The sequence below is a fragment of the Rhinolophus ferrumequinum genome, chromosome 13 (assembly GCF_004115265.2).
Source record: "Rhinolophus ferrumequinum isolate MPI-CBG mRhiFer1 chromosome 13, mRhiFer1_v1.p, whole genome shotgun sequence".
NCBI lineage: Eukaryota > Metazoa > Chordata > Mammalia > Chiroptera > Rhinolophidae > Rhinolophus > Rhinolophus ferrumequinum.
Genome location: NC_046296.1, coordinates 60817000 through 60836323, shown reverse-complemented (window position 1 = coordinate 60836323; position 19324 = coordinate 60817000). Strand labels below are relative to the sequence as shown.

General features: G+C 42.0%; 1 protein-coding gene across 1 annotated transcript; it reads left to right on the top strand.

The window, feature by feature from the left end:
- The first annotated feature begins 18107 nt into the window (after window positions 1-18107).
- On the top strand, window positions 18108-18864 carry LOC117033294 (40S ribosomal protein S3a-like). Its single transcript, XM_033125370.1, has 2 exons — window positions 18108-18344; window positions 18589-18864. Exons 1-2 carry the CDS (start codon window positions 18108-18110, stop codon window positions 18862-18864), a joined length of 513 nt encoding a protein of 170 aa, XP_032981261.1.
- The last annotated feature ends 460 nt before the right edge of the window (window positions 18865-19324 follow it).

The window sequence follows — 19324 nt, the reverse complement described above, 5'->3', positions numbered from 1 at the left end:
GTTATCAGGGAAGGCCGAAATCCAGAAACTATTAAAATTTCTAGAGACAATCAAAGGGAATATTAAAGGGGTTCACCATGAGATGATGGTCTAGATCAGGGGTGTCAAAACTGCGGCCCGCGGGCCAACTGCGGTCCGCAATCCATTGTTAATTGGCCCACAACAAATTCCAAAAATATATTTAGTTTTCTTAAATAAACCAGGTGAGGCAATACGTACTTCACCTCGAGTGAGTGGCCCGGCTCTTTGTGTATTTTACCGCATATGGCCCTTGGTGAAAAACGTGGAAAAAAGTTTGGACACCCCTGGTCTAGATATAATATTTAGCGAATGATGCTGATAAGATAGAATGAAGGCACAACACTGAGCCCTCATTTGGCTTTCCACTTCTCCATGAAGAATAATCTCTTTTCCTTCAATAAATATTAATTAATCATGTATCTGTAGAAATTATTGTATTACATATTCCAGAACTCCCTCTTTCTCTCTCTCTCTCTCTCTCTCTCTCTCTCTCTCTCTCTCTCTCTCTCTCTCTCTCTCCACTTGAAAGGGCTCACAGTCCAAGGAAGGAGATTAAGGCCAAATGAAGCCAAGGCCTGAAACAAAAATGAAGTCATGTCAGCAGAGCACGGGGCACTGTCACGCCCAGCCGAATCGCCTAGCCCTGAAGTGTGGTACAGGCCCACTGCTCATACCTCTGAGGCACAGAAGGGAATGACAGAGATACCCAGACTGGAAAGGGGCAAATGCCGTCATGACAAGGAAAAAACATAGGCCTCATCAATAGAAGACCCAGACCTGGATATTTTTAGACTCTGGCCAGCAGGCAGGGCCAGCCAGGCTAACAGGGCCAGAGGCTGCATTCTGATTCTCTGCTGGCCCTTCCGCCTTCACGTCGATTCCTGGAAAAAGAATCTTTGCTCTTTCTTGGAACACAATAAGAGACTGTAGAAGTAGCACAGCCTTAGCCATCAGACAAATCCCCAGTCTTCACTTGCTATCTGTATGACCTTGGCTAAATTTTGCAAACTTCCTGGGACTCTTTCCTCCTCTATAAAAGGGGAATAAAAGTTCTGCCCTCACAAGTTTGTTATGAAGATTCACTGAGAGAATACATTTAGTATTTAGTTCAGTGTTTGGCAAATAATAGCTGATCAATAAATATTCTTAACTATTATTGCTGTTAGCCCTTTGTCCCAAGCATACTCTCCGTACCAACTTCTCTCTAGTCTACTCTCTCCCTGTTTGATTGGGAGTTCATGTACACATGTTTTGTTTGTTTGTTTGTTTGTTTGTTTTGTGTGGGGTTTTTTTTGTTTTGTTTTTTTGTAGCAGCTATAGGATCTCTCAGCCACCGTCCTGACCCAGGACACAACTGTCAGATGGGAACAGCGGACACAGCTCCCTCAGCCTGGAGACATTTTTTGTCCATTCCTCTTGCACGCTGCCCTCTGCTGACTAGAGATAGTCACTGCAATGACCCCTTAGGGCCTGGGAGTGTTAGGACATAGGAGACCCTTACCTCTGATCCATTTCCAGAATTAGTTGTTGATAAACAGATCATTTATAGTCATATAGAAAAAAATGAGATGATCACCAAGGGCCAAAATGGACTCACTAAGCAAATAGCTCCTGTTAAACTGACATCATTTTTTAAACAATGGTGCAATTAATCTGATTATTAGAAAACACGTTAAATACACTTGCCATCAAACACTGCCAAATGTTACCTAACAACCTTCTGGGAAGAAGGTAGAACTTTTCACTGAAATGAAAAGCAGACGGCAGGCTCCACAGCATACCGAGTAATCAAACCACAGAATTTCTGCTAATGAATCTTGTTGGTTGCACCAATGCTCCATCAACAATCTCACCCCACTCACCATTCTTAGAAACGACATGAGTAAAGACAGAAGATAGATCATATTGTCCAGTGACACAATATCAGGCTGAACAGCTCATGGGATACACAGAATCCACCTTCCAGATAATCTCGCAAAACTCATTTTAGTAAATAGTTATTGAATTGCTTCTAGGTTCCAAGCACTAAAAACAGACTGAGAAACAAGGACTCTACCCTCAATGTCTTGTGGAAATTCAGATTTTTATTTGGAATCAGCTGAATTAAAATATTGGAAACTGAGTCACTTAAACAAATATTTGTCCTAAACAAAGCACAGCTTTTGAAAGATAGAATCCACAGCCTACGCGTTCGCAATACCCAGTCTAAATCTACACTGTGTACTCATCATAGGTGAAAGTCACAGAACAATTCAGATGAAGGTGAAAGCTCCATGGAAATCTGCCCACGTTGGACCATATAAGGGCAATGGTGCAACGTACAGAGACCTATGTTGACAAACTATAGAATGGCCACAGATTGGACCTGGAGGGAGTGCTCCACAGAAGGAGCACCCGAAAATATGTTTTTTGGGTTAGAGACAAGAAAATTAAGGAAGGAGGCAATCTGTAAGTGTGTTGTGTGTGTGTGTGTGTGTGTGTGTGTGCGCGTGCGCGCGTGTGCTCGTGGGTGTATTTATGATGGGGTGGAGGAATAGGACAGCTATTTTCAAACATTGAAGTCATGTCATGTCCGCACCATAGCGGACTGTGGTAGACAGATACAGTTTCACTGCTCACATGGCCTCTTTTCACTGTGCCTTCTAGTAAATGGAAACCTCTTGTGGGAAATCCACTCCACATTGTCCATGTGGAGCTAAATGCTAGAATCCCACCCCCTGCAAACAACACCAGCCTCCCTGTGGGGTTGTCATATGACCCAAACCTGATCAGAGCCTCCACTGGACTTTTTCTAGTATTATCAGGGAAAAGGTACCTTCATTTCTCTGAGATTTCCACTTTTAGCTTTGTGGAAGCTACCAAGTATCACCTTTCTCACCCCTTGGACAGAGCCCTACACAGAAAAAACTAACAAACTCAGAGAAAAAAGAGCTCAGAGATTTAAAGACATGAGTTGCTGTGACATGGTGTGAGTACTTGTATTCACCTTATATGACGTTAAACCAATTGCTGGATCTTTTCAATAAATTATCTTTTTGTTTAAGACACTTTGAGGGGGTTTCTATTATTTACCCTAAAAAAAAAATAATCCTGACCATCGCTTTCACTAAACATTAAGTGCTTCATGAACTGTGTCTTCCTTATTCTTCCTTGTAACCCAGTGCCAAGGAGAGCCCCTGGCATACAGTAAATTCCCAATAATTGTTGAATGGAATTAAAGTGAACTAACATTTCAAGGAGGTTGATTTTGACTCAATTAAGAGTGGGGTCTCCCTGAAGATGGGCATTGTTATGGACTGAATGTATCCTCCCAAAATTCACATGTTGAAATCCAGTTACCAATGTGACGGGATGAGGAGGTGGGACCTTTGGGAGATGATTAGGTCACGAGGGTGGAGCCCTCATGAATCGGGTTAGTGCCCTTATAAGAAACCCCAGAGAGCTCTTCGCCCCTTCTGCCATATGAGGACATAGCGAGAAGACAGTCATCTATGAACCACCGAAGCTGCTGACCCCTTAATCTTGGACTTCCTAGTCTCTGGAACTGTGAAAAATAAATGTTTGCTATTTAAGCCACCCAGCCTTTGGAAGTTTGTTATAGCAGCCCAGCCGACCAAGACAGGTGTGGTGGAATATCAATACCAAATATACACCAAAAAGCATCACTAGAAGTGTTCAAGCTGACGGTAGGGATGCTGAGGATGGGTACTTGGGAAAGACATCCTGTAAGTAGGTTCCTTCTAATCCAGAGTCTATGATTCTAGGTAACATGCACCCTCTCTCCACCACTGAAAAATACTCTTATTATGGTGTTTCTCTATGACTTTTCATTGAAATTAGCTCTTCTTTTGGACATTTATTAATTTTCTCTACACTTAAAGGCCTATGAAATGATAATTATTGGAAAGGTTTGCCTAAGGCAAGCTGAAGGAAAACTGAAGCAGCATTGAGACAGGTGTGGTGAGGCTCAGCTCTGGTTGAGATTCTGAAAGATCACAGACAAGTGATTTAAGCTTCCTGTCTGCAAAATGGACACATATTCTATTAAAGAGGTAGCATGTAAAACTATTCAAAATAAGAGTAAAAACAGGACACTATTTAGTTATATGTTTGAGGACTGTCTGAAGAAATGAATATAGGAGGAAAAAAGTGAAAGACAGGGAGAACATAAATCTGAAAATGAAAAATTCAAGTGCAGAGGTGCCAAGGACCATACGTATTTAATTTATTAATATCTAGGTAGATACTACTGTAAAAATCATATACTTTCATATTAAACGGCTTCTGTAGTCATATTAAACGGCTTCTTTTGAAACAAAAGAAAGTTTAAGTGGAGTCAATCCTTTAATTTTATTGTCTTGACTATCCTCTTAGTTTAGTATTTTGGCTACAATATTTCTGTTGTCAACATAAATAAAGGTATAAATAAAATCTGAACAAAAGTTAAAGATTTATTCTAAAATATAAGCCATAAACCATATTTACCACCAACACTGACATTTTGAGTTATGATAAGATCAGAAAATGTGGTTCTAAACACGTGGCTGCCTCCACACTCGCTTAATGGCTCTGAATAAAAAGGAATTATCAGAAACGATCCTCATGGACCACTGCTCAAGTTTTTAATCTGCTTAGCAGCTTCTTTATGTGTGATTTGACACTTTGCTTTGCTTCTAGGCAGCGGCAGCAAACTCCTTCCCCCCCTCTCCCTCCAACGGTGTTTTGGGAATAGTTTTGTTGCAGTAGGTCATGCCAACTCTGACAATGTGTTATATCACTATTATCCTTTGTGATGTATGCTGCAGCTAAATCCTGCCACCTTTTCTGTACAGCGAGGTCGACTCATATCTTCTCAGATAAAATACTGGCCCCGTGTCCTCACTGAAATGAGTGAATCACTGCTATATTTCAATAAACATTGAAAGGCACCTATTCTTTTTTGTTCCTGACCATCATCTGTAATTCTGCGTCACATGCACAGGCCAAACATGGCAGTGCAGAGAGGAAAAGAGATGGCAAGTCTGGACAAGGGAGAGGATGGAGGAAGGAAGGAGACATATTGCGAAGTATAAGGATATGAGCATCTAATTTCTACAGGAGAACAATCCCCACCTTTGAGAATAAAACCAGTATTGTTAGCATCTACTCTTCTACTCTAAAAAGGAAGACACATGTGCTTACAAAAAAGAAAAGAACAAATGACGCCACAAGATTTAATTCTACATTCTGATCAGTCTCCTGTCACATCCCATACACAATCATGTGAGAATATCATTTAAAATGATCTCAGTCAAAGGGAAAGTACAAAATAAAAACATATGTAGGGCTGAGGGCATGATTTCTTTCTTTTGCAAAGTTGTCTTAGTGTTATTCAGTAGTCCCCTCTTAGTCCCCCCTTATTCATGCTGTCCCTTTCCATGCTTTCAGTTACCTGCAGTCAACTGAGGTCCAAAAATATTAAATGGAAAATTCCAGAAATAAAGAATTCATCATTTTTTACCATTCTGAATACTTCATTCATCTCGTCATGTATCATCCCACACCATCACAAGAAGAAGGGTGAATGCAGTACAATAAGATATTTTTAGAGAGAGGAAACACATTCACATGTTTTATTACAGTCCGTTGTTGTTATCATTGTTCTATTTTATTATCAGTTATTGCTAATCTCTTCCTGTGACTAATTTATAAATTAAAGTTTATCATAGGTTGTATGTATAGGAAAAAACATACTATATACAGAGTTCAGTACTATCCGTGGCTTCAGGCATCTCTTAGGGGTCTTGGAACACGTCCCCTGCAGATAAGGGAGGACTGCTCCATTGTTCTTATAGTAAAAACCAAAAGGGACTTTAGATACCAACAAAGAAAGTTGCTTTTGACTACTATTTTCTTAGCAAAATGGCAAATATTTGGAGGGGTAACATATATATGCAAAAATAACTCATGAGTCAAAAAATCATTCCTGTGGGAAGTACTTTTAAAAGTATATAATTAACCACAAACAAAAGCAAGTGAAGGGCACCTTTCAAAGGGAGCCATTTCCGCACTGTAGAATTAGTTCACTTTTCTTTCTTTTCCAAACACAAAATGACTCTCTCTGATTCTCTTCCCACACACTAATTCAAGTAAGCCATGCAGTAGGAAGCTTTTTCAATACTGAGATATTTCAAAGATTGTATTAACCTCTAAAAATGGTTCCTTAACATTTTATACATATTTAGAAATTCTATGCACAGCCTCACTAATTTTACCATATTTTTGTTGTTGTTCAAGTTTATTGGGGTGACAATGGTTAGTAAAGTTACATAGGTTTCAGCTGTACAATTCTGTAATACATCATCTAATATCACATTGTGCATTCAACACCCAGAGTCAGTTCTCCTTCCATCACCATATATTTGATCCCCTTTACCCTTCTCTACCACTTAAGGGTACCCTTATCTACCCACCTTACCCTCTGGTAACCACTAAACTATTTGTAGTGTCTATGAGATTTTGTTTCTTCATGTGTTTGTCTTGTTCCTTTGTTGTTTTCAGTTTTATATCCCACATATCAGTGAAATAATCGTTCTCAACTTTTTCTGTCTGACTTATTTCGCTCAGCATAATAATCTCAAGATCCATCCATGGTGTTGCAAATGGCATTATTTCATCTTTTCTTATGGCAGAGTAGTATTCCATTGTGTATAATTTTACAGTTTTTGATTGCCATCATTCCATAATAATTGAAACAGAAGATTAGAAAATGCTGCATCTGTTGCTGTTGTGTCCTCAGTGTCACCACCCACCACGAGTAGAGACAGAGCTAAGGGGAGATGTCAATATTCCAACCTGAGAGATAGCTGAGGAATTTATCATTTTGCCTAATCTTAAAACAGGAGCTGAATTTTGGCAACGTGAACCAACAAATATTTCACTATACAAAGAATCAAGTAAATTAACATAGTATATGAGTCTACCTTCTAAAGAGGCAGGAACACAGTGTCCCGAGGACCTTGAGATTGTTCCATCCCTGACTTGTTTCTTCTTGGCACCAGCTGTACAGCAGATGTACCCATTGCTACCAGGCCATTCCCAGCATTGCCAACTTGGTCTCAGAAATAAAGTGTTCTTGTTCTGAAATTGGCACTGCGTTATCGTGACAATTCCAGGGTATGTGTCAAACACTGACTTGGATCAATAGACACGCAGAAGATCGTCACACATTTAAATATGTATTGTCATAGGGGCTTCAACACTGTCATTTCTAAATCTGACCCCATGTTAGAATCACCCAGTAGCTTGAAAAATGCAGATTTCAAGGCCCTGCTTCAGAGTCAGGATTTCTCGAGACACAGGAGCTCAGGGTGGTGGGAGTCATAGAAACATATGCAGTTTTCTCATGTTCAAAACTATGTGGCAAGCAAGAGGCAGAACCGGAAGAGCTCAAGTCTTCCCATACCAAAGGTATTTAGTCGCATCTTCTCTGTGCTGTTTTGCACAACTTTCTCTCAAATTAAGTAATTGGGTTACACAGTACTTTTTCTAGGATGAATTCATGAACTTAATTGTCAGACCTCATATTTCCTAGATCACTGTCCAATATGCCCCAAAACAGAATCCAGGAAAGCTAGATCAGAGCACGAGGTTTAGCTTCAAAACTGCATGAGATCTCATAGATGCCTTACTTACCAATTTAGGGCTCAGGGTCCTGGCATTCTCTGTTCAATACCAAAACAATGACAAGGTGGTGTTTGCAATGAGAGGGTGGCAGAGCTCAAAAGGGGGCCCCGACTTAGCCTGCCACCTTGCCACGTGGCACAAAGGGAGAGAAAGTGCTGCTTGCACTCCTGCATTTTTATCACATTGATCCTTACTAGTAACAAAAAGGAAATGTGCCTCAATCAATGTCCTGGGAATGGAGCCATCACGTTATTAATATTTTCCAGGAGGGATTGGAGTAGAGAAAAACTGAAGAGACTAAAGAGGGACAGAAGAAGACAAGATGAGACAGCCTCTCCTGCCATCATACGTACATTTTTAAATACATTACGATGCATTTCTAAGCCTCAGCAATATAAGCTAATTAGAGAGAAAGGAGCTAACTGCATAAAGTCTGAAATATGGTAAATTTCAAAGAACTTAAGAGAATTGTATAAAGGTGCTTGGGGATTTGGCTTTAATAAACCACAACAAAGAATTTCCGAGTTTGAAAAGCCAGTTTCCTTGCGTAGATAGAGACCCAGGCAATTTTGTGTGCTATTAATTTGGTAAGCAAATCCGTTACTTATAAATTGAACAAGAGTGACTGCAGATTTCAAATCAGTGAGTACTGAATCCCTGTATGGAATATATCTCCGCTTCTTAGCGCAGATCAATTCTGGACATCACTATATTCAAATGCCCACTGCTACACAGAAATTTAACTATGAAATCCCCTAGGTTTCACTGCACCTAGAGAAACACTTGAAATTACTATTGCCATTAGGCGACATGCCTGCCATGACAGCTTTCTCTAAGAGATATTCCCATGCTAGGGGCATGACAGAGTACAATTTAAATATCATTAGAATACTCATAAATGACTGAGCAATCTTTGAAAGGTTTGCATCCCAAATGTTGACAAGGGACAATTCTCTAAGAAAGGCAGCAAAGTGTTGCAGAAAGAGAATGTATGCCAACTCTGCCATTAGTTTCCTGGGAGAACCCAGGCAAGGTATTTTGACAGAGTTTTCATCTGGTGAATGAGGGAAAGACCCTGTCTGAAAAGTGGTAGGAAGCACTAAATGGAATAAAAAAGGTAAGATGGGGTCTCTTTATATTATCATTCTATAGTTTGCAATTCATACTACAGCTTCTCTTTAAGCATCTTCAGTAAAGAATATAAGAGCTGGAAGGAATCATGAGAATCATTTCATAGGATGCTTTCATGTAACATGAAAATCTGACTTCTGTTCAGAGTCACATTGATAACTTTAGAATAGCATGAAGATGTAAACCCAAGATCACCTTGTTTGGGGCTCTTTCTGCCACTCCCTTCTTTGGGGGCCGAGTCTTCAGGACAAAGACTGCCTTAAGCAGCAAACCTAAAAGGAACCATCTCAGCCCCAAATCTTACCTAGTCCAGCCTGTCCTACTTGCTAATAACAAAAATAATAGCTCCATTTGTTGAGCACCTGCCAGATGGCAGGCATTGTGCTAGACATCTTACCTTCTGTGCCCTCCTCACCCACTCGCAACAGCCCTGCCTTTACAGACAAGTTGCTGCCACTAGCCAGGGTCACTTATGTCCTCAAGATCAGAGGGCTGGTACCGACAGAGCCTGGAATCAAATCGAAATCTGCCATTGTTATGCACCCTGCACTTTTCAAGGAACAGAGTGGAAGAGAAACTGGGAAAAGTTCAAGGAACTACATTCTGCAGGAAGTGACTGCAACCCTGACAGGCTTTCACCAGGAGAAAGCGTCGGCGCTGCTGGCACCCACTGCAGAGGTTACATAACCCTGGAGGCATAGGGGTGCCCTGCAGGTGCAGACAAGAAGAAGGGAGCTACTGCTGCCCGGGAGTCGTTATCCTTAAAAAAACAAAAAACAAAAAAAAAACAAAAAAGAAAGAAAAGTCACTGTGCTGCTCACGGCAGAGAATAAAAGGCAATATATAGTTTTCAGAAACTCTGGATTGGAGATCAGCCAGTCCAGCCTGAGGAGCAAAGGGAAGCTCAGCCTGCTGCAGAGGATTCAATAATGAAGTGCTGTGTGCATCTGGGCTGCATGTATGGGGAGCGGATGGACAAGGGCAGGGCCTTTAGCCCTAGGAGTATCTCACTATTTGGACAGTGGGGCTTACAGTGAGTGCAAGTCCTACAAAACAGCCCCTTGACAGCGAATACAGGAAAAAGTCTGCTGCAGGGAAAAGAAAAAAAACAAAACAAAGAAAACGACAACATTAAAGAATCCACACCTATTTTCACCTTGGGTCCAGTTGTCTGTTGGACTTGTTCTCCCAATAGCAAACCTGACATGGTACAAGCACCATGCTACAGGAAACATTTGTCTCATCAGCATTTTGTGATTGGTCCCATCTGTTTAACAGAATTGTTCATCACCTCAGAGGTAACTGAAATCTGTTTGTTCTCAGCAAATTACAGAAGAGCCTGGTAAATGTTTTATAAATAGAACTGTAAATCTTTCCTTCTCTGTTCACCGGAATGAGTGATATCTGCCCGTGCCTGCCACCCCGATCACTTGCTTGGCCACCCTTGTAGGTGATCAAGATCATATATCCTTGTAGGACATTTTCCGAGCTGCTGTGACTGACCATGAAGAGCAGAGAAATTACTAAGCCCCAGGACACCACTGTCTCTCTTAAGTGAAAGGGTCCCATAAATTGGGGAGGACAACATTGTCACCATATCAGTTTCACAGGGCAAAAGAAAATCCAGAAGGGAAATTATCATTGCCTCCAGAGATTATATAGGGTGGTTGAAATAATACAGACATGAGAGCCAGAGAGACCCAGGTTTGAATCCTGGCTCTGTCACCCACTCACTGTGTGGCTTTGGGAAAGTTACTTGATCTCTTGCAGTCTCAATTTTCTACACAGGGTTGTTACCATCTGGTAAGCAAGGTGCCGAGAACAGTGCAGGGCACATGTAAATAAATAATAATACTGATGATGATATTAATGGTAGCGTTGGTTGAATAATCACTCAACGTGTTTTAATCGTCTTCCTTCAACCTCCTTTCGATGTGTTTCCTGCATTAGGTGAAAGACTAGCTGACCACGGAAGCATCTTCCAGCTCTGAGGTTTCAGACAAGACCACAGGACCACATTAGCGAGTGGTCTCACAGTGACAAGGCTGTCACGTGGTGCAAGAAGTGGGCTTCCTAAGAATGACGTCTCCAAAGTGTGCCCGGCATTGTGCCCTTTCACAGGGTGCTATGGAGTTGTTCTGCCGTTAATGCAAGAATGCGTGAAGACCTGGATGGAAAAACAGCCAGTCCAGGACGCTGAATTGCAATGAACAGCTGTGTGGCTTGAATTTAGTCCTAAGGAAATCTAGGATTGAATATCAGCTCTGGAAAGGCAACAGTGGGAGAATGGGACCAAATGAGGCACGGGACTGCCGTACTTCAGTGGAAAGGGCGGGTCCACGTTTTCAATCAACAGGGACATTTCTCCCTGGACGCAGAGCTAAACCCACGATACTTGAAAATTAGCAATTGCCTGGGTTCTCTCCACTCAGCCCCAGCAGCACACAGCTCTCCTGCATGGCCATACCCAGGCCTGTGCTCTGCCTTTCTGCTTGCTGAGGCTGCCTTGACACTTGTAACACCTTTCAGCACGTGTTTAAAACTCTTCTGCTGGGTTCATTAGGATGTTTGCAGTTTGGACTATGCTGAGAGGGGCCTGGAATTCCTGTGTGACTTGCTCCCTGGCATAGAACAATTCTGGGAGGCCTCCGAAAAGGCTTTGCACCTTCAGGAGACCTACTCTCCATTCTCTGACCACACAGATTCCCCAGACTTTACACAGCCCAGCACTTGATGGCAGATGTGCCAGAATGTCTACTGTGCCACAACCCGTCTGTGTAAAAGTGAAGGTTCTTTGAGGGCAGACACCACGGAACACATCTGCCTCCTTCTCTCAGCTCTGTTTCTTACACAGAGAAGGTCTGGCTGATTAAGGTTCTGTTGAATCACCTCTGTCTCCTTCCACAAGAGTTGGGTTCTTTCTCTCTAGGACCCACATCCCTGAGGGTCTGAGAGGGAGGGAGAGGGAAGATCCAAGGGTGAGAGGCCCTGGGCTTCTCCTCCCTAGCCCAGGTGAAGGTGCATGTGCGCCCAGGTGGAGGTCTATTGAACAGGTCAGTGGAGGCCAGAGCATTAGAAACCCCAAGTATTGGTGGGCATCCCCAGAGTCAGGGAACTTATACTGTGAACAAAGAATAATCCTCCAGAGCGATCCATGTGCTCAAAAGCACAAAGCGCCTTTCCCAAAGGATGAGACTCTATCCAAGCCTCCCCAGGGGTGACTGGTGTCTTATGGCCTATGGGTCATGTGCAAACATGGAAAGTTTGTAGATTCAGACCCGTCCCCTTCTCCCACACTAAAGTAGACAGGGGACATTGGACCTTGGGCACAATTTCTTCCTAATCCTCATCTTCTCAGGGTAGAAACAACTTGTGATAGACAGACAATCAGGGCGGAACTCTGACTCTCAGTAATCACTACATGACCTTGAGATCCCAAGAGCTCATGAAGGTAGCTATTTAACAGGAGTTTGGAAGACCACACCAAACTCCTTCCTTCTCACTGTCTTTCTGATCTGTTTCAGATCTTCTCCATTATTCAGATCTTCTCCAGCTCTGTTTTCCATAGATTTCTCCCTGGAATTGATGTTCTAACTAGATCTCTAGACTTTAGAAAGGTCTGAATTTTATCCAATAGTCATCAGATGTCTCTGTCACCCTGCTTTCATGTCTAGCCTCATCTTTACATAGAGCTTCCAACAAACACATCTATTAGAATGAACCCACCGACCCTGAGCCATCCCAAAGGAAGTGGCCAACTTGGCCTCATGAGGCAAAGGCTGTGTTCCAAAGCACAGTTCATCCCTCTGGGATTTCCACATTCTTTGGGAATTTGATGTAGACCTTTTACAGCCAAGATCAAACGTAGCTACATTTACTCCCTGTGCCATCATTTATCACTGGGTTGTGCTCCCACAAATCTAATCTCCTGGGAAGGTTTTCAAAGAAAGTCTTTCTTTGAAAATCAAGTTGTTCCCTTCCTGCATTGCCCAGCTGTGGGAGCCAGAAGCTTTATTTCAAGGTGAGAGGCAGGGCGCCTAATGTACTGTATTCTTCTGAGTTTTAGTGGCAGCATTCATCCGCTGCCAGAAGTATGGGCTCCAATTGCCAATCTGATTCTTTTCCAGGACATGCATTGAACTCCTCAAAATCACTAATTATATCCTGTGCAAATCATAATCCTACTACCAGCTTTTGTGCCCACATATTTTCAATGAAGCCAGCAGGCATCGAACACTGACTCTCTAGGAAGAACTCCATATACATGGAGGAAAAAATAGAAGGGAGAAATCTTGTTGCCTTGGAACTTAGAAATCTGAACGCTAGTCCCAGTTCTGACATTAATGTGTTCATTAATGGACTTCGATTCATCTGCACCTTTATCCGCGATTCTAAAATGAAAAATTGGGCATGGTATTTTCAGGGTCCCTTTCAGTCCCAAACAACAGTAAATTAACCCAAAGAGCCATCTTTCCATGTGCCTCAAAGTTTCTGCCTATTCAGAAGCAAGAAGTCAGGCTCTGGGCTGAAGCAAGAGGAGGCCGCTAGTATAGTGGAAGCATAAAACCAAGGAAAACGAAGAATACGGTTGGGATGTGTAGGACATCATTTGCCAAAATGTATTCCAAGAAACACCACTTGTCTGGAAAACAAATAGGCACTGATATCTTTTCAATAAATGATGCTCTATGGTCAAATAAATGTGGAAAATATTCAGTTAGCAAATGGCTTCCTTTACTATAGGTCTTCTATGCTAATATGAACTGGAGCTCTCCCAGTGGTTCATGCAGCATGTAGAGTATCCTAAAGTTATATTTTAAGGAAACCACTTTAGGGAATGTTAATCTAAGAGAAGCTACAACCACCAACAGAGTTGGTAGCAAACAGAGCAAGATATTCCTGGTGACAGCACCAAAGTTAGATTGGTGTTGCACATGAAATCGTAGTGGTTGTTTGTGAAGTAAACATTTGAATATAAGGGAACTCAATTTTTTTTTTTAATCCCACTGTTTATTAAATGCTTCCTAAGGATTTAGGCCTGTTTGGGATAGAAGAGAGTGTGTATTTGTAAGAGTGAGGGAGTGAGTGTGTGTGTGTGTGTGTGTGTGTGTGTGTGTGTGTGTGTGTGTGTGTTGAGCGAGGGCAAGAGAATGGGGAAAGAGTAGTGAAGGATATATACTTGACCTGAGGTAGTCAGGTAGTCACTGAGGTAACTAGTGAATTAATCAAAGTTAATTATATAAAACAATGTAGGGTACCAAACTGGATGGTCAAAATAATATAAGAATGTGGATTGATGAGAGATGAAGTAGTCAGGAAAAGCTTTGTGGAAAGTCAGGCCTCAGACTGCTCTGTTAGAAATTCCATTAGTCTAGACCAGATGATAACCTGACACGACTAAACATGTAAGACTTATCTCCATTTGCAAGTTGAGAGCTGACAAATATTTCTTCGCACCAAGAGTGAATAATCAGAAGTGCTGCGGTAAAGTGCAGAATTACTTCTCTCTGCCTCGAGCCAATTGCAATGTATGGTCATGTCTCATTACCACTTTAATGTATAATTCTTCCCATTTGCCTCCTATTCTATGCTATTAATCCCACTACCTGCCCTCTGGTTTTCCTTGATTCATGTAAATTAATTACCATTTCAATCCCCAATTTGTTGCCAGCTTTTTAAGAGGACTAAGAAAAATACCATGCACCTCATCTAGTCCATCATTCTTTTCCATAGTGCAGGGCCTGGGTTTATGGGAGCTCACTGTGCACATTGTGACCATGGGGAGTGTGTTCGTGAACACTCACCCCACTTAAAACCGAGTGAGATGACATCTCCAACACACATTGGGAGGTAGTTCACCATCCACATTCTCCACACCTATCGTGCCAAAGATCCCCACCTGCTCTTTCTGCCAGGGACAGTGAGCCCTGAGAATCTAACTGTATTTACCAGGGACAGTGAGCACTGAGAACCTAACTGGCAAATTTCAATAGGTCAGGAGATTAAAAATAGAAATAAAAAAAGAAAAAAACTAAAATCAGTTGCCAGGATAACTGGTCTTCAAGATGACCCCCCAATAAACCACACCGCCTGGTATTCACTTCCGTTTGTAGTCCCTCACACAGCGAATTTGAACTGGCCCTGTTTCACCAATGGAATGTACCAGAAATGATACTGTGTGACTTCTGAAGCCAGTTCACATAAAGCCTGAAACTTCTGCGTGCATCTTTAGGAAGCACCACTCATGAAACGCTCGTGTTAGACAAAGTCAGCCTTCATGTAAGCAGTGTGATTACCCTGAAAACTACTGTGACAAACTCAAGCCAAATGAGGCAACCTGAAGATTAAAGATGAAGAGAGATGCCACAGAACAAGGTGCCAGGGGTATGAGGGAAGAAGCCATCTTGGAAGTGGATCCTCCAGCACCAGCCATCCCAACTAATGCATAGATAAGAGACAAACTAGCAGATGAAGTTTTTCTGAATTTCTGACACCCACAGAATCATGAGCCAAAGAAGCCACTAAATATAGGAGAGTTTGTTATGTAGCAATAGATAACTAGAACACTTTCTCTCATAAAATCCAGGCGTTAACTTCAGATGGAAGGAACACACAGATTTGGTTTCGGTTGTTGACCTAAGAAGAAACTGACTTGGAAGATCAGCTGCCTGAAAGTGCAATGGTATCCATGTTTTCCCTCGTTGGGAAACTCCAGGAAGGTTCTAGACTCTCAGTGGTGAGGATAATATGATGGAGCACAATAGAAAGAAACGTGTATGGATCCCTTTCTAATTCCAGGTATGGTCACATACATTCTCCAACTTAACCCCCATGGTAAACCCTTTTTGGAACAGTGTTATGCTGCTCGCTTTATGAACAGGAAACTGAGCCAGAGAGAGATAAATGGGCTGCCACGTCACAAAGCCAGAATGGACGTCCTGGGAAGTAGCCTGCACAAGCCAGCAGCTAGGTATTATTCCAAGCTCTCCTTCAAAGTTGATTCGGAAGTTAGAGGTGGTAACAGAGCTAGCAGCCTGTGGGCAGACACAGGATTACTTCCAGGGGACCACTTAGGGAAAGAATAGAAAATCCAAGCCTTGTGTAGTAATCCAGTTTTAACTCCCTGAGCTCCCTCTGAGGAAATTTCTTTCCACATATATTTATAGAGTGTCCTCAGTGCTAGGTCTCCAAGGATGAGTAAAAACTACCCTTGACTCAAAGAACTCACAGCCCGGTGGACAAAACAGTCACACAAACAGAGAACTTCATCAGTGTTAGAAAGGCTATGCAGAATGTCACAGGAAAAACTGCCCTTTGCTTCACTTGATGGGGTCTGGAAGTACATTCTAGAATAGATGCCGGCTGCACTCAGCTTTGTGGGACTGGCAGAAGGTGGCCTCCCCTTGTGGAAAGACAGTCTACCTTTGACCTCCGTACCTACCATTTCTAGAGCCCCTGCGCTGAACCTGCAGAAAGGTATGACTGCCCCCTTTCTTTCCATTAAACTTGTCACTGGAGTTTCTAATACTTTGTCAAAATATAATGCACACATGAGAAGCCTGAGTAGGATGATAATTTGAGAGCACTGAATTCTCTGTGAACTTTGAAAATAAAGCCCAAGTGAAGATACCTCAAACACTGATGGAAAGTTTAATACTTCATTTTTATCTTTCCCTCAAAGCACATTTCATACTCCACTGAACTAGTTCATAGGTCTGGCTGAAAATCTTCCATTTTATGTGGCTTTGCTGGATACTCTTGTTTACCCCAAATGCTTCTACCTGCCTCTCAATATGAAACTTCATTTCTCATCCCTTTTCAGAGAAGAGCTGTCACTGCAGCTGACGCCAACACAGAAAGAACTAAAAAGGAAAAACACTATTTCCTTCAACCACAGTTCTCCATTTTCTTCTTGTTCCCTCTTTAGTTTCTGCCTCTCTGTGTCTGTCTCTATCTCTCTGTCTCTGTCTTCCTTTCCTTCTCTCTCTCCTCTCAGAAACTTAATGTCTCTAACTCCCTTTTCTTTTTCTTTTGATCCACCCTTTAAACACATTTCAATATAATGAAAAAGAGTGCTCCTTCTCAGACTGCTTCTGGAGTCAAGTTGGTTCCAGTCTGCTTACTGAATTTCTCCCAACACACGCACCGTGCACACACACACACACACACACACGTGCACACAAACACACATTTGTATGCACATGGCACCAAATATTCTCCATTTGTTCTCTTCTCCCTCCTCGTTGCCCTCCTAAATGCTTCTGTCTTTTCAAATCCAGCTCATGTCTTAATCCTGCAAGCAAGTCTCTCTAGTCTTTCTAGGCCACCGAGACTTCTCCCTCTTTGGAGCTCTGACAGCATTTATTTCTGTACCATCTTGGCATGAAATTAACCATTGTCTAGACTTGTTCTGTCACACTTTTATTCCTGAGAGGATGGATATTTCTCCAGAGCTAAAAGGTCTCCTGTGTTGTAGATCATGCTACTCCCCCAGCCAAGAATTTTGAGTGGTTTTCTGTGGCTTATGGCAGCTGCTTCGCTAACTCTTGCAATGAGGCACCCAACAGTGAAACAGAATTAATATACTCAGATGCTCTTTCAGATTCTGGGGGATAGCCCATTGCCCCTCTCACAAGATTTCCTTAAGAACTCATGGTTTCACTTTTTAAAATACAAGCAAGTTTTATATTCTAATTTACCATAAAGTTTTCTGTAAATCTGGGGAGGTGAACTCAAATACACAAGATACGAAAAGGTGAGAATAGTTGGGATAATTTAGCCTAAGAACTAATTCTTTCACAGACGGCCAGGCATAGAGAGAGGAAGCCCACACTGTAGAGACCTTTGTGGGGGTCAGGAGTGGCTACAGCAGTGCCGTAAGTAATATCATTCCATGGTTCCCTAGCACCTTCTTGACAAAGGCCAAACTCTCCAGCGTGGCATTCAGTATAATCTTCACCTCGATCACTATCTGTTTTTCTAGTCTCATCTTTCATGCTGCCTTATCTGTCCTCGTGCACACTTTCCTGTGACCACAAGGAACTACGTCCAAGGTCTAACATACAGCATAGCATCCACACCCCTTTGAATCTCCTCCCATCTCAACCCTCCAACCACACACCTCAACCCCAGGCCGGCTGGTGAACATTTTCTCCAGGAAGGTGTTGTGTGCTCACTACGCGCCAAGCATCGTATTGAGTGCTTTTACACCTTCTATTATAATGTCTCTTACATTATTTCACTCATTTGTTTAAAAAGAATAGCTAGTCTTTTGGCTCTCTGAGCAGACCATGGCAGTCGGTAAAAATAAGCACCTTACAAAAAGCAGCAAGAAGGGAGCCAAGGAAAATGTGGTTGACCCATTTTCTAAGAAAGATTGCTGTGATGTGAAAGAACCTGCTATGTTCGATGTAAGAAATATTGGGAAAACACTAGTCACGAGAACTCAAGGAACCAAAATCGCAGCTGATGGTATCAAGAGTCACGTTTTTGAAGTGAGCCCAGCTGATCTGCAGAATGATGAAGCTGTATTTAGAAAATTCAACTTAATTACTGAGGGTGCTCAGGGCAAAAACTCCCTGCCTAATTTCCATGGCCTGGATCTTATCCGTGACAAAATGTGCTCCGTGGTCAAAAAATGGCAGACCATGATAGAAGCTCATGTTGATGTCAAGACTACCGATGATTATTTGCTTCGTCTATTCTGTGTTGGTTCTACTGAAAAAATGCAACAATCAGATTTGGACGACCTCTTATGTTCAGCATCAACAGGTCTACCAAATCTGGAAGAAGATGATGGAAATCATGACCCAAGAGGTACAAACAAATGACTTGAAAGACGTGGTCAATAAACTGATTCCAGATAGCGTTGGAAAGGACATAGAAATGGCTTGCCAATCTGTTTATCCGCTCCATCATGTCTTTATTAGAAAAGTCAAAACGCTGAAAAAGCCCAAGTTTGAACTGGGAAAACTCATGGAGCTTCGTGGTGAAGGTGGCAGTTCTAGACAAGCTACTGGGGATGAGACAGGTGCTAAAGTTCAATAAGCTGATAGATATGAGCCCCCAGTCCAAAAAAATGTTTAAAATTCAGACTTTCATGGTGACAAAAAAAAAAAAAAAAAACACAACCTGTTTGGTATGTTTAAAAAAAAGAAATAGTTAAAGCCCCTCACCCACTAAGGAGCAGGTGGAATGCAAAGCTGATTCATCACCGTAATAATGACGTGTAGGTTTTGTTACAATTGTGGGTATACAAAACATGTACAAATGAGAATGTCATCTTTTCCTATAATGGGAAAGTCATTTGATGTTTAAAAAAATACTTTGTTGGAAGAAGAAACATTCAGAGGTTTAGTATGTGGCTATTCATCTAAGATATATAATCCTGGGAAATATTCCAAAGGGAAGCAAATTTATCTCCCGAGGATCTCACATAGCCTGGAAACTCTCTTCCGTCTTCCTCAGATCTTCTCCCACTTGGTGCTATAGTCATTATTGCATGAGA

Coding starts and splice junctions, on each gene's coding strand:
- LOC117033294 (XM_033125370.1), top strand. CDS start 18,108: ATGGCAGTCGGTAAAAATAAGCACCTTACAAAAAGCAGCAAGAAGGGA. Junction 18,345..18,588: donor ATCTGCAGAATGATGAAGCT/GTATTTAGAAAA, acceptor CAGCATCAACAG/GTCTACCAAATCTGGAAGAA.